The following is a 13,605-nucleotide window of genomic DNA, read 5'->3' as shown; positions in this document are numbered from 1 at the left end:
GAAAATTACTGCCTGGTTCAGAGCTCATCTTTTCCTGTCTTCTGTGCAGTGCACTCTAGGTAAGGAACAAACTGATTGTTTTAGATGCTCACAAGGCTTTCACGGCATAAATCCCAAATTTTAAATATCATTTTTATCTTGAAGCAATCCATCAGAGCACTCACGGCTACAGACACTGGAAATTATAGGCCCAAAGGTTAACACCACTTGCTGAAAGTGTTTTCCCAGCCAGACAGGCTTTTAATTGCCTGTTAATGACTTTGCACCTTACAGAGCAATGACAAAGATCTGAACTGGGCAGTGAGAGCTAAGGAGAAGTATTGCGTCCTTGTCCGTCACAGCACTGAATTGCATTTGCTTATCCGTTCGTGGATGAGTGTTTTAATGTGTGCAAGGTTCAAAACATCAATTATACCAGCGCATTGCTGGGAGATAAATTTCATACATTAATAAGCACACTATACCGTGCCTGTCACGGGAGAGAGCCCCGGCAAGCACTGGTTAGGTAAAGTAGAAAGATAAGCCTGAAATTGGAAAATGATTGTGAATTGAAGTGAACATTCATAAAATGCAATGAAATAATGTATGGGATTGGAGATAGTGCATGAGAATGAGGGTTTTCTCCTTTTCCATGTTGGTGGTAGTAATAAATTGCAGAAAAAACCTTTCCACAAACAGACCAACTGCTCTTGTGCGTATCATGGCCCTTGTCCTGCTCCACCTTGGCCAGGATGGATCAGTTTCCAGGGCAATGTTATCTGCTATTGCTTTGAACTACATTGAAGGACGGGAAGCCCCTGCCTGCACAGGGAATGCTCCCAGCAAGATGTCTGCTCTCTTTGTAACACCAAGAGAGTGAGATCAATGCAAAATTCTCCTGTGTGCCAGGTTAAAAATTACTATTCAGTTCGGAGGCTGTAATGCTCTCCAGTGTCAGCAGATCCCTGGATGTATGCTACACACTGAAATACTGTATACGAGTCCTGGGACTGATTTATGGTACGTCCTAGCCCGATTCCCAGCATCAATTTGGAAAAAGAGACAAAAATGTACAAAATATCTACAAGTACATGGAATTTAATAAAAACCCCAGTTATCTGTGGTTTCAAGTTAAGCTGAAACCAAACATTTGCTACTTCATATATTTGTATTACTGCAAACGAAATACAGAATCCCAGCCTGGTTTGGGTTGGAAGGGAGCTTAAAGCCCATCCAGCTGCAACCCCTGCCACAGGCAGGGACCCCTTCCACTGGAGCAGCTTGCTCCAAGCCCCTGTGTCCAACCTGGCCTTGAACACTGCCAGGGATGGGGCAGCCACAGCTTCTCTGGGCACCCTGTGCCAGCGCCTCAGCACCCTCCCAGGGAAGAGCTTCTGCCTAAGAGCTCAGCTCAGTCTCCCCTCTGGCATCAGAGGACAATGCAGTTTCTTGCCTCCCAGTTTTCATTTCCTTAGCAGTTCCTGGGTTGCAGCTGTACTCCCAGCACTCACTTTGCCATGGGAATCATAGCATGGTTCAGGTAGGAAGGGACCTAAAAGATCATCAGTGTTCAGCCTCTGCTGGGTCAGCACAGCCGCTGCTCTGTGCCGACAAGTGACAGGTTCACACACTCAGCATAATTCTGCTGCAGCAACAGCAGCATCAGCTCCTGGGTCTGGCAAACAGCCACACCGCCAGCCAGGAGATACCAGCAGGAACCACATCTGCAGGGCAAGGCAGGGGATTGGAACCAGGTGACCTCTAAGGTCCCTTCCAGCCCAAACCAGTCTGGGATTCCTTGTGTTCATCAGAGGCCGGCATCAGCTGCGGGACATGGTGACAGCACAGCAAATCCCTGCGTCTCAAAGGCATTGTTGCTGCTGGGTGAAAACTTGGTGGAGCTCCCCCACTAATTCCTATTGGAATGATTTGCAAAAATGCCCATGAGCAGTTTTTCTAACCCCTGTATTTGTAGGGATTTTATTCTCAGCTGTTAATCTAATTTATGCTACGAATATACATGTTTTTTTTATAGTGCTCTAACCCCAAGTATTTCATACAACTCACATACACACTTGAAAACCTTAAAATTAAGTCATTTTTAAGCCCTCATGTCCCCAGAAGTTTTGCATCCAGCTCACATAAGAAAGCTTTGAGTAAATATGAGAAATATGTACTCTTCTTAGGGAATATAGAAATGCTCCATTTAATCTTTCTTATTTGTCTGCAGCATATTTCATATTTGAAAACTTGGTTTTATTTCTAGACATTTCCCATGGTTGTGTGGGATAACTTAAATCGTTTTATGTGAAATATATATGCGTAAGTATATGTAAGCACATTTCTGTTACATTGCATGCACATCCTGCTCAAAAAGGGATATTGACAGAACCATAGAATCCCAGCCTCGTTTGGATTGAAGGGACCTTAAAGCTCACCCAGCTCCAACCCCTGCCATAGGCAGGGACCCCTTCCACTGGAGCAGCTTGCTCCAAGCCCCTGTGTCCAACCTGGCCTTGAACACTGCCAGGGATGGGGCAGCCACAGCTTCTCTGGGCACCCTGTGCCAGCGCCTCAGCACCCTCACAGGGAAGAGCTTCTGCCTATGAGCTCAGCTCAGTGTCCAGCCAAGGTTCAGGAGATAACTCAGTTTTCTCACTGTTTGTAATGTCTTACAGCCCATGGTAACAGCTCCTTGTTCTGCCCTTCTGCAGAACACATCCATTTCACAGACCTACAAGATATGAGGAACGTGCCTGGCTGGTATTTGTGGCCACAGAGCCAAAAGACTTAGAGCCAGTGTCTGAGAGAAAGAAATCTGGAAGACTCATCAGGTCCATCAGCCTGAGGTGGTGTTAGCCAAGATTTTTTACCAAAGATGGGAAAAGCTTGTTAGCTGAAGTAAAAGAAATATGGGCATGAGATTGTGTCATATCCAAGGATATTCCTGATAGGTTTTTTAGCAGATCTCTTAACTAGACTTATTGATACACATGATATGGGAATAATCTGCTCTAGATATCTTTGGTTGTAACACCAGTTTCAGTAGCCAGGAGGGGCAAAGCCAGTAACTCTAAACTTGAACGTCAATTTTCTGGCATTGCTGTGTGATATAATGCATGATAAATCCTCACTCCTGTTATTCCTCAGGAGAGAACACAATTAAAACTGTGTTTTCTTACCACACATGTTGTATCTGGCACCAGGTGTAGCACACGTACACGCTGCCATATGGACCCACTCTCCAAGGCTTGGACAAAGGACTTTTGCAAGGGTAGCATTTCCTCCCCAGTGGTAAACATCAGGGAGTAAGAAGAGAAACCTGCACTTGATTTTTGCAGCCATGTTCAGACCTGTGCTGCAGAGGCATAAGGGCACTCTGCTACTAATGACAGGGCTTTTCACTGGAAGACCACAACCAGCAACAAGGAGATCATCTCTGCACCATGAGATGCAAAGCACCCTTTTGCTTGAGAGGGGTTTGCAAGAGAGCCTCTTCCACAGAAGCTGCTGGGTCTCCTGCAGCAAGTAGCTCACCATGAATATCTGCAGGCTGAAAACAGCCTAAGAAAACCTTTCCTGGCAAAACAGGAATTAAAAGCATGTAGGGAAGAGCAGGGCAGTGATTTTTTAAACAAGCAAGCTACGTGATTAAATCTCACTTGAGCTTATTTATAATTCATAGCACTGAAAGTGCAGATTTGGCTCTTGGGAAGGGGCTAATTATTCCCAGTAAAGCCCCATGGTTGTAGCAGCTCTGGGAACAGACTTGGGTCTGTGCTCCGCCGGAGGGTGCAGGAGCCCTGGGGTTGGGGTCAGGAGGAGCCTGGAAGGTGCCGCACAGGCATTTGACCGGGGCAAAACCATGTTATCACAGCTCTGATGTCTGATGGCTTTACAGCACTCCTTCCTCCTGTTGCTGTAGCAAAATGAGACACAGTAAATGACAGTCTGTTATTTATCACATCTCTAGGCTGAGCAAGCCTGGAGAAGGCTCCACAGAGACCTTAGAGCAGCTCCAGTGCCTAAAGGGGCTGCAGGAAAGCTGGAGAGGGGCTTGGGACAAGGGCCTGTAGGGACAGGCCAAGGGGAATGGCTTGAACCTGCCAGAACAGGGGAGACTGAGCTGAGCTCTCAGGCAGAAGCTCTTCCCTGTGAGGGTGCTGAGGCGCTGGCACAGGGTGCCCAGAGAAGCTGTGGCTGCCCCATCCCTGGCAGTGTTCAAGGCCAGGTTGGACACAGGGGCTTGGAGCAAGCTGCTCCAGTGGAAGGGGTCCCTGACTGTGGCAAGGGTTGAAACTGGATGAGCTTTAAGGTCCCTTCCAACAGAAACCACTCTGTGATGGGATTCTGTGATTCTATCATCTACAGATTATCCATTTGTCTCAAATACATGTGCTGATCATTCTCACTTTTTAAGTCTTCTGTCTGCAGTTTGTTGAATCTAGAGCTACTACAAACATTCAATGACTTGTCATTTGCGACTTATCATTAATGATTTCTTTTCATATTTCTTCATAGCCCTCAAAATTTATACCATTTTAAAAAAGCATTTTAAAAAGAATTCTTGGTATGTTTAAAATATGATCTATTCATAAAAATGCCCCAAAGCAATGATTCAGGGGAATAAACCAGGTATGGTCAGGAGGAATGTGGCATCTGCTCTTCAATTGCTGCCATCTCACCAGCGTGCCCAGCCTCGGTTTTCAGCCTGCTGCCCTCCCAGAGGGGCTGTCCCCAGAATAAACAGGAAATAGGAGCATCTTGAGGCATTTAGAGATGAACTGTTCTTTCTCTCTGAAGCACTTGTGCAAGACACCACACGCTGTTCCAAAGGCAGGATCTCCTCACACTGCCATAAGGAATGTCATAACAAGGGAAGGGGAAAATGGATGAAGTCTGCAGTTCCTTGGTTTGGTTTTGAACATTAAAGATTTTGTTTCACTGAAATATCTTCTATGGTACATAAATTGCTCCCTCAAAAGTGCAGTTCTCAAATCAAAATGAACTCATATCTGAGGGACTAAACTAAACTAAGCAAGTATTCAAAGCCTAATTTTCATAGCATTCCCAGAGTTATTAATGAGTTCATCTGCTTTTATTGAAAAGAGAGAAATACTTTCCATTTGCCATCAAATAGTCAAAAAAATCCTACTTGTTTCCATGCAGTGCTTTTGCACTGATTCAGTTCAAATCTCTATATTTCACTAAGATGGCAATGTTACTCTCATTTCTTCTTTTATGAAGATCCAACTATTTGACCATCTTAGTTTGAATATTCTTTTCCTGACAACTGTATTTTAATGGGTTTCTTTTTTTAGGCCGTTTGAAAGATATTAAGAAGACATGAGGATTTCTAGGAATACCTTTAGTTGCTCCTGAAGTACAGACTTCTGGAACTGTCCTGCTAGCAGTTTTCAGAGCAGTCTTCTTCAGAACACCCCTAACCACAGGCAGTGTAATGTCCCTTGACCCCAGAGTGATGGATCTTGATACTGACTGTCACTTAATTGAATCCTAATAGTAAATCTCCTAAGAATGTACTTACAAGTATTGAGAAAGAACAAAGGCCCAAGGTCCCATAACCGGAAACCAAAAGACATCACCTCTTGTATGGGAGAGGTGGGACTTTGGAAGTCCCTTATTTATAGTTTATCCAAAGGAAAGGAAAGAATGACAGTTTGTGTTGGGTGCTAGTGTTTGTACTGCTGTCTTCAAACAGTTAATTAATCCCCTCATTTACTCCACATAGAGTTCCACATCATTCCCCCTTGAGTTCCTGGGAAGCTGCCAGCTGTGTGTTTGATATCAGGGAACCATTGATTTAATGGCACGCTGTGCCTTTACCAACTGAAAAAACTCCTTTCAGGATCATGAGCCAGGCCATTAAATTCATATCAAATATTAATCACAACACTTCAGTTCCCAGTGCAGTGGTGAGATGGACCAATCCATCTATATGCAATCACTATGACCCCATCAGTGCAATATTCATGTGCACCGTGCATAAGGTTTTTCTTATGATGAAGGACCCCGAGTCCCCCTTGATTTACCCTGTGTCTCAGGAGACACATGATCTTGGTGTTTTCCAGTGAGTTCTTGTTCACCCATGCATGGCAGCAGCTCCTTTCAGCACGTTACAGCCAAGGAAGATGCTTGGGGAGGAGGCAGCAGTACAAGTTGTTGAGTTTATGGTATAAACCCACCCAGATCACTCTGCATGCTGATGGAGGTGTGTTGCAGTTGCCATCCTCTGTTAGCATTAACTTCTGCAACCAAACTCATTGCTCAGACCCCTGGCCCTGGCAGCAGCCCAAAGCTTTGGTGCTGTGCCTTCAGTGCTAACAGGGGAACAAGCCAAGGCACTAGGCTGGAAGAGTTCCCGATTCCCAGAGTTCCTGACCAGACCTGATGACTGGGAGAAGCACTATCCCTGTTCAATAAAAACTGCAGAGCAATGAGCTTGTGTAAAGTATTGCAACTCAGAGCTGTAAACCTAGAGCTGAGCAGCTTCCTCAAATGGCACAGAATAAGGGGTTGAGGTCAAGGCAGAAGAAGAAGAGGTGTTCTCCATAAACCCAGCCTAGGAGTAGATCACTAGAGCTTTTAAAGCCCCAAGGCATCTGAGCCCATCACTGCCGATCGTCCCTGCCTTGGTGTGCCTGGGAAGGTTTCCTGGCTCATCTCCAAACACTTCCAGCTCAGATGCAAGGAACAGATGTTTCATCTCATCCCAGTAATGCTTCACCTGACCGAGAAGCACAGCGTTGGCACCGTAATGAAGCTATTGCCTGCAAGATGAGTGATGATGGCAGAAGGGAGGCACATCACTGTCATTGCTGATCAGGGCAAATCACTGAGTTATTTTACATTCTGCTTCTGAGACACCTAAAGGGAACCAGCTTCGCTTTTGGCCTAATGCAGCAATTAATCTACTTCCATTTAGGAAAGATGGCTGCACACCACTGCCGCTCAGGATACCTCTTCTGAGTGGAGCAGGATCATGGACACATCACCAGCTCCAGCCTCCAGGTTGCTGATGTGTCTTGCAGGACATCACCTTGAGTAAGTGAGAGCTCCAAAGGAGAAACCCTTTCATTACCTTCAGGGCTCACACCAAGTAGCTGGGGAAAATGAAACGGGATCCTCTGAAGAGAGATAATAGAATGACTACTCCAAGCAGGGAACAACAGTCACTGGTTTTAAGCTATCTGGACCAGGGAAGATAGTGCAGAAGGGCTCATTTCAAGATGACAGCATTGCCAGGCTGGTTGAAGAACCTGCTAAATGGACTTTGAATAACAAAGCTGGGAACACGGGGTTTGATGGTGAGATCCTTCACACAACTTCACAGAATGGTCTGGGTTGGAAGGGAGCTTAAAGCCCATCCAGCTCCAGATCTCTGGGCACCCTGTGCCAGCGCCTCAGCACCCTCCCAGGGAAGAGCTTCTGCCTAAGAGCTCAGCTCAGTCTCCCCTCTGGCAGGTTAAAGCCATTCCTTCATCAGCGCTGGGGGGAGCTTTGCTGTGCAAAGGCAGCAGCTCAGTGGAGGATGGATGAGAGCAGCTTCTCAAGGATCAACAAATACAGATATATTTAGGTGTGAAATTGCCCTCACCAGCAGTAACAGCTTCTCCATGTTTAGCATTTAATAAGAGACATTATCCAGATGCTTTTGTTTCTAAAACTTTTAGTTTGTTTAACAGTTTTCAAGCAAGAGAAAGAGCATTTTAAAAGACTCACGCTTTGTACAGACACAAAACCCTGGAAATCTGATAATAATTCATGTCAGTGAAGCATTTTCAGCCTGAAAACCCAGGTTCAGAGTACTTGCACTTCAACAAAATACTTCTTATTCCTGTCATGTGTGGATAACGTCTGAAGAACGGTGCTTCTTGAGCAGAAGTGCAAGTGGAGCAAAATATTTGACATTTGCTTGCTCATATCAAGCTTTGTTTATGTGTTAGGGTTTAGCAAGAAGGTTAAAAAAGGCTCTTTGCTTCTCCCTTTGCAGTATCAGTTTTCTGTAGCCATGTGCTTCAGGAAGGGTTGTGCAGGAACTGCCTCTGCTCAGAGATGAGCACTGCCTTTTGTCCTGTAATTGAATTGAATGGGGTCTGAGACTCATTCTTCCCCGACAGCCCTATCATTTGAGTGCTCTGAAGATGTATTACACTAATATATAGTCAGGGCGACATGGCTATGATGATACATTAATGCAATACATCTTCACAGCTTTAGGGCTGTCCAGAAACAATAGGATGGGCATTAGATTACGTTCAGTCATATCACACTCCTGCACACATGCCCTGGCAGCAAATGAAATGTGCTGGGGAAGGAGGGGTGTTCAAACCTGAAGTCAGGCTCCTGACTGGGTAAGTGCAGCTTTCCCCAGAGTTAGTGAAAAATCTGTTATTTAGCATGTGCTGAACAGTTCCTACAGGGGTTTTCGGAGTGTCTACAGGTTATTTTGGAAACTCTTCAGTGTCACCATTCCCTGGAAACAAGACTGAAGAAATCACAGAAGCCCAGAATGGTTTGGGTTGGGAAGGACCTCACAGCTCATGTAGTTCCATGAGGTGACTGGAGTATTATTATACAGTATGATACTTGGAACACTGTGTGCAGTTCTGGTGTTCCTGACATAAGAAGGACATGGAGCTGTTGGAGTGAGACCAGAGTAGGCCATGAGGATCATCAGGGGCTGGAGCACCTCCCATAGGAGGACAGCCTGGAGAAGAGAAGCTGCATGGAGACCTCAGAGCAGCTTCCAGTATCTGAAGGGGGCCACAAGCAAGCTGGAGAGGGACTCTTAATTAGGGATGGCAGTGACAGGACAAGGGGTGATGGGTTCAAACTGAAACAGAGGAAGCTCAGGTTAAATACTGGGTAGAAGCTCTTCCCTGTGAGGGTGCTGAGGCGCTGGCACAGGGTGCCCAGAGAAGCTGTGGCTGCCCCATCCCTGGCAGTGTTCAAGGCCAGGTTGGACACAGGGGCTTGGAGCAAGCTGCTCCAGTGGAAGGGGTCCCTGCCCGTGGCAGGGGCTGGAGCTGGAGGAGCTTTAAGGTCCCTCCCTTCCAACACAAACCATTCTAGAATTCTAAGTGACATTTTGTTTTCAAGGAGTTGGATAGAAAAAAATGTTGCTTTTTCCACTAGACTTTGTGAAATTATGGAATTTAACTTGTTTTGCATTCAGATGAACCCAGGACACTTCAGACTTTCCTAGCAAGCCTCAGGCGATGGGAGCTTCTGCTGCTGGCTCATGTTCAGCCCAGCAGTCTGAGTGGGCCATCACCTGAGTGTCTGGTCATGGGTCCCTCTGTGGATGGGGCAACTCGCTTTTGGGAGTATTATCAAAACCAAAGAGGAAAAGAGTTCTGACAGACAGCAGCCAAATGTTACATGCAGTAATATTACCAAAACTTTTCTGAATGGCTTTTGCTGTTCCTGCTCCTGGCAGCACTCGTGTTCCAGCATCATCACTGCAGCACACACGCACGAGCTGCATGCACATAGAGGAGTTTGAGGCTGGAGTCCTCTTTCAGGCAGACCTTAATCCTTTAAAATTCTGGTTTCATTCTTAAACTATTGATGCTGCTCTTTGCTCTTAAATGTCAGAACAAAATAAGTAATACCTGCAATTTATTCGGGTGACATTTCAACAATGGAAGATTTCAGATTACAAACTACAGCCCTGCGTTCCTGACGGTGTTGCGCTGAATGTGTGGATTTTGGTGGATTTACATAATGGGTTTCTATAATGAATATTTATATAATGAAAGCATTTACATAATGACTGCAAGTTAAACATGCACAATAAAGATTCCAGGCCAACAATTTATATACCCAGCTAAAAATCACCTCTAAAAACATTCTGGTTTTATTCCTATGAAAAGGATCATTTTATCATAGAATCATAGTTTGGGTTGGAAGACACCTTCTCTTGTTCACAAAATCTGAGCCCAACCTAATGCACGTAAAGGCTGCACTGATGCAAATCATGATAATACTTCGGAATTAGTCGACATTGAATCATTTGTATTCACAGATTTCAGTTTCTTATCTTTTAGTAGCAGCATTGACAAACAGCTTCAGAATATTCTAACCGATTCGTTAATATGATTTAGTGGTGCATTCTAGATGTGATGCTTGCATGTAACCCTCATTAGTGCTGCTGGGAGTGACAGGAGGAAAATGGTAGAAATTATCAAGTGCAGATGAAGCTTGTGTTTAGATAAAGGTAATTTGCTGCAGACAGAATATAAATCGTCCCAGAAATCAGGCCATTTCAACTCTCTTGCATTTTGTTTTCTAATAAATCCAGGCTTCTTGTTTGCCACACTGATATTTACTTGAATTTGAATGCCATTTATAACTGTCTGCACAGCAGAATATACACCTGAGAACGACACTGGTGCAGCGTGACCTAAATGAGAAAATTCCTCTTTATTTAAGAGACAGAACAGATTCGGTAAATTATATTTCCTTCCATCACATTTTACAGGATTTTTTGAGCAAAAAGTTATTTGGTTCATGTGTTCTCCTGCTCTGGACAGAGTTCAGGCCATTAATCAAGCAGGGGAAACCCAAGGCATATCCCAGTGCCCTGCAGTGGCTGCAATACACTCACTGCTCAGGAAAAGAGGGTTTTGTAATGATGCAGCCCCATAATGCAACATTTGCAGTGATTTCACCAGCCTTAGCACTGAGGCTCTTCAGAGCATCTCAGCCTGGCCTTGTCCTTCCTGCTTGCTGTCCTGCCAGGCTCAGCTGGGGGAGCATTTGCTCCAACGGAGCAGATAGACCCAGCTAATAGTTGTAGCAGAGAACACTTCACCCATGGGCAGATAAAGAAATGCAGGCTTGGAGATGGACAAAGCGGGGTTTAGGGGTTTGGAGAACAAACGAGTGCTATTAGGCTTATGTAGAATCCCAGACTGGTTTGGGTTGGAAGGGAGCTTAAAGCCCATCCAGTTCCAACCCCTGCAACAGGCAGGGACACCTTCCACTGGAGCAGCTTGCTCCAAGCCCCTGTGTCCAACCTGGCCTTGAACACTGCCAGGGATGGGGCAGCCACAGCTTCTCTGGGCACCCTGTGCCAGCGCCTCAGCACCCTCACAGGGAAGAGCTTCTGCCTAAGAGCTCAGCTCAGTCTCCCCTGTTCTGGCAGGTTCAAGCCATTCCCCTTGGCCTGTCCCTGCAGGCCCTTTGATACACATCTTTAGTTAGTGCCTTCCTCGCATTTCATTTGCAGGTCTCACTGGGGCTGATGTAATTGATCTGTAGCTGAGTGCTTCCAGCTTTCCTCTCCGTCCCCATTCTCAGTCCTCTTGTGAAGATACAAACTCACTGATTCACTAAAAGCCCTTGTGGTTACATGCACCAATTTGACTGAACTTGAGCCGAGGAGGGTCTAGTTCCTTCTTAGACCCCTTCTCCAGCCTGAGTGCTCTAATCCTCCTTCTCTGCTTTTTTCCCTCTCCAGGATGACTGTAACAGCTCCCTTGTGTAGACAACCTAATGCTTTAAGCTATTACTCTAAAGTATCACCACGGTTTCCAATAAAATTTTATTTGACATTTAGTTAAAATCCTTTTTCTGCTCCAAGTGGATTTTTCCCTGTGTCCCCTGATGGACACTTCAAGCAGAATTCACTGTCACTGTCTTAAAGGTCAAAAGTTGGTTTGGGTTTTTTTTCCCCTAGATCTTGCTTTGTAAAGCAAACCATTACTCAGGATTATGAGACACTGCAGTAAGCTGTGACAGTCCATGAAGCTGTCCTTCCCCACAACTACATGGATTTCATAAGAGTCATGGGTACAGCACAAAGACCTTCCCTGCAAAACCAACTACCACTGTGGAGTCCCTGCAGAAGAAGCAGTGCAATACCAGGCTCACAGACTGCAGCCAGCTGGGGGCAGGGAGTATCCTTCACAAACACAAAGCCCTCCAAGATTCCCATGGCAGTAGCTACGAGATACAGGGCTGGATCTCCCTGGCTCTGAGCCAGGCAGAGCTTGCTTTGCTTGCATGGAGCCAGTGTTGGTGGCTCTGCACCAAGTCATAGTCATAGAGATGCCTTTAATGTTAGCTAAAAGTTTGCCTTTAAATACATTATGAGAAATTAAAAGTATAAATGGGAACATCGAATAGAAACTCTGCTTTTAGGTGCCATTTTGCTTGCGATTTTTCATACATATAATTTAATTTGTTCAATAAAACCAATCTAATAAACTGCGCTGTATCATGTAATAATGGTTCAGTGGTACTTACATTAAATTAAATCTACTGCATGATGTGTTAATGTTTTTAACTTTCACACCTACTTCTGAGGAGCCCTGTGTGTGGACTATTTTCTGCTTTGGTTTTAATGGCAATTATTTGATAAATGTCTGCAGCCTGTTCAAATGGGCTTAAAAATATAATCATATCTAGGGTGCCTTTATTTCATAGAATCCCAGAATCCCAGACTGGTTTGAGCTGGAAGGGACCTTAAAGCTCATCCAGCTCCAACCCCTGCCACGGGCAGGGACCTCTTCTACTGGAGCAGCTTGCTCCAAGCCCCTGTGTGTCCAGCCTGGCCTTGAACACTGCCAGGGATGGGGCAGCCACAGCTTCTCTGGGCACCCTGTGCCAGCGCCTCAGCACCCTCACAGGAAAGAGCTTCTGCCTAAGAGCTCAGCTCAATCTCCATCCCTATGTCACAGTAGTGTTACAGTTTTCACTGATCCTCTGAAGAGGGTTTTATTTCTGACAGCCAAGGTAGGCACACACTGTGTAAGGTGTACAAAGCAATGCTCCCACACTTCTGGAAATCAGGAACCCCAGACCTGTTGCTGGTGAGATGCTGAGAGAGCTCCGGGATACAGAGAGCTGTACTTACCTGATGGAGAGATGTGTCTCCAGGAAATGGAAGGCTCTGGCTTTCCCGTGGCCAGGCACACCAGGGTAACGTTGCTCCCTTCGTTCACAACGATGTCACTGGAGATACGGTATATCTTCGGAGAAACTGGAAGGAAACAAGAAAATGCTGTAATGGAAAGCTGCTGAGATGGCACAATCCCACCAGAGCATGGAGAGGAGAGGTGGGATACCCACACTGCCAAAAACATGTGTGGTTCTTGAAACATAACTATGCAAAAACCTTGTTTAGGTGCAACCAGAGCTAGTCCCATCATGTGCACAGCAGCTCAGACATCCATCCAGAAAGCTACATGTAAGAAAGCAGCAATTCCTCTGTTGGTGCCAAGCAGGTATTGCTACTGAGTTCCTAGGGAACTGCTGCTGCTGGATGCTCCTGCCTAAGAGAAGGCTGAGCTGGCTTGTCACAGTTTGAAAAGAAGACGAAATTAGTTATTTCTTGTACTTTTAAAAATAGTGATGCCTGTCCCATCTACTCCCCATGTTCCTGGAGAGTCACAGCTCTTCACGCAGAGCACCAACATACATTCATTTCTGTTGCTTTGTAGCGTTTTTAAGCTTGCAGTAACAACGTGGCAAAGAAAATATAAGCTAGATTTTCTTCTATTACATGAGCAGAACTCTTCACTAAAGTTCATATTCTGCACTATTTCTATATCTGAGCATAAGAGAAAAGAGTTCCAAATGGATGGAAAATGATGG

The 13,605-nt window shown here is 45.3% G+C and overlaps 1 protein-coding gene across 2 annotated transcripts in view; it reads right to left on the bottom strand.

The window, feature by feature from the left end:
• NEGR1 (neuronal growth regulator 1) overlaps window positions 1–13,605 on the bottom strand; it is a 268,351-nt gene that overhangs the window by 85,737 nt on the left and 169,009 nt on the right. For both annotated transcript variants that reach the window (XM_031050831.2, XM_005151198.3), the window contains exon 3: window positions 12,866–12,991. In XM_031050831.2, coding sequence (XP_030906691.2) covers window positions 12,866–12,991 — 126 coding nt within the window. The remainder of the gene's footprint in view (window positions 1–12,865; window positions 12,992–13,605) is intronic.

This window comes from Melopsittacus undulatus, chromosome 6 (assembly GCF_012275295.1).
Source record: "Melopsittacus undulatus isolate bMelUnd1 chromosome 6, bMelUnd1.mat.Z, whole genome shotgun sequence".
In the NCBI taxonomy this organism is placed as follows: domain Eukaryota; kingdom Metazoa; phylum Chordata; class Aves; order Psittaciformes; family Psittaculidae; genus Melopsittacus; species Melopsittacus undulatus.
This window is presented reverse-complemented; position numbering and strand designations above follow the sequence as displayed.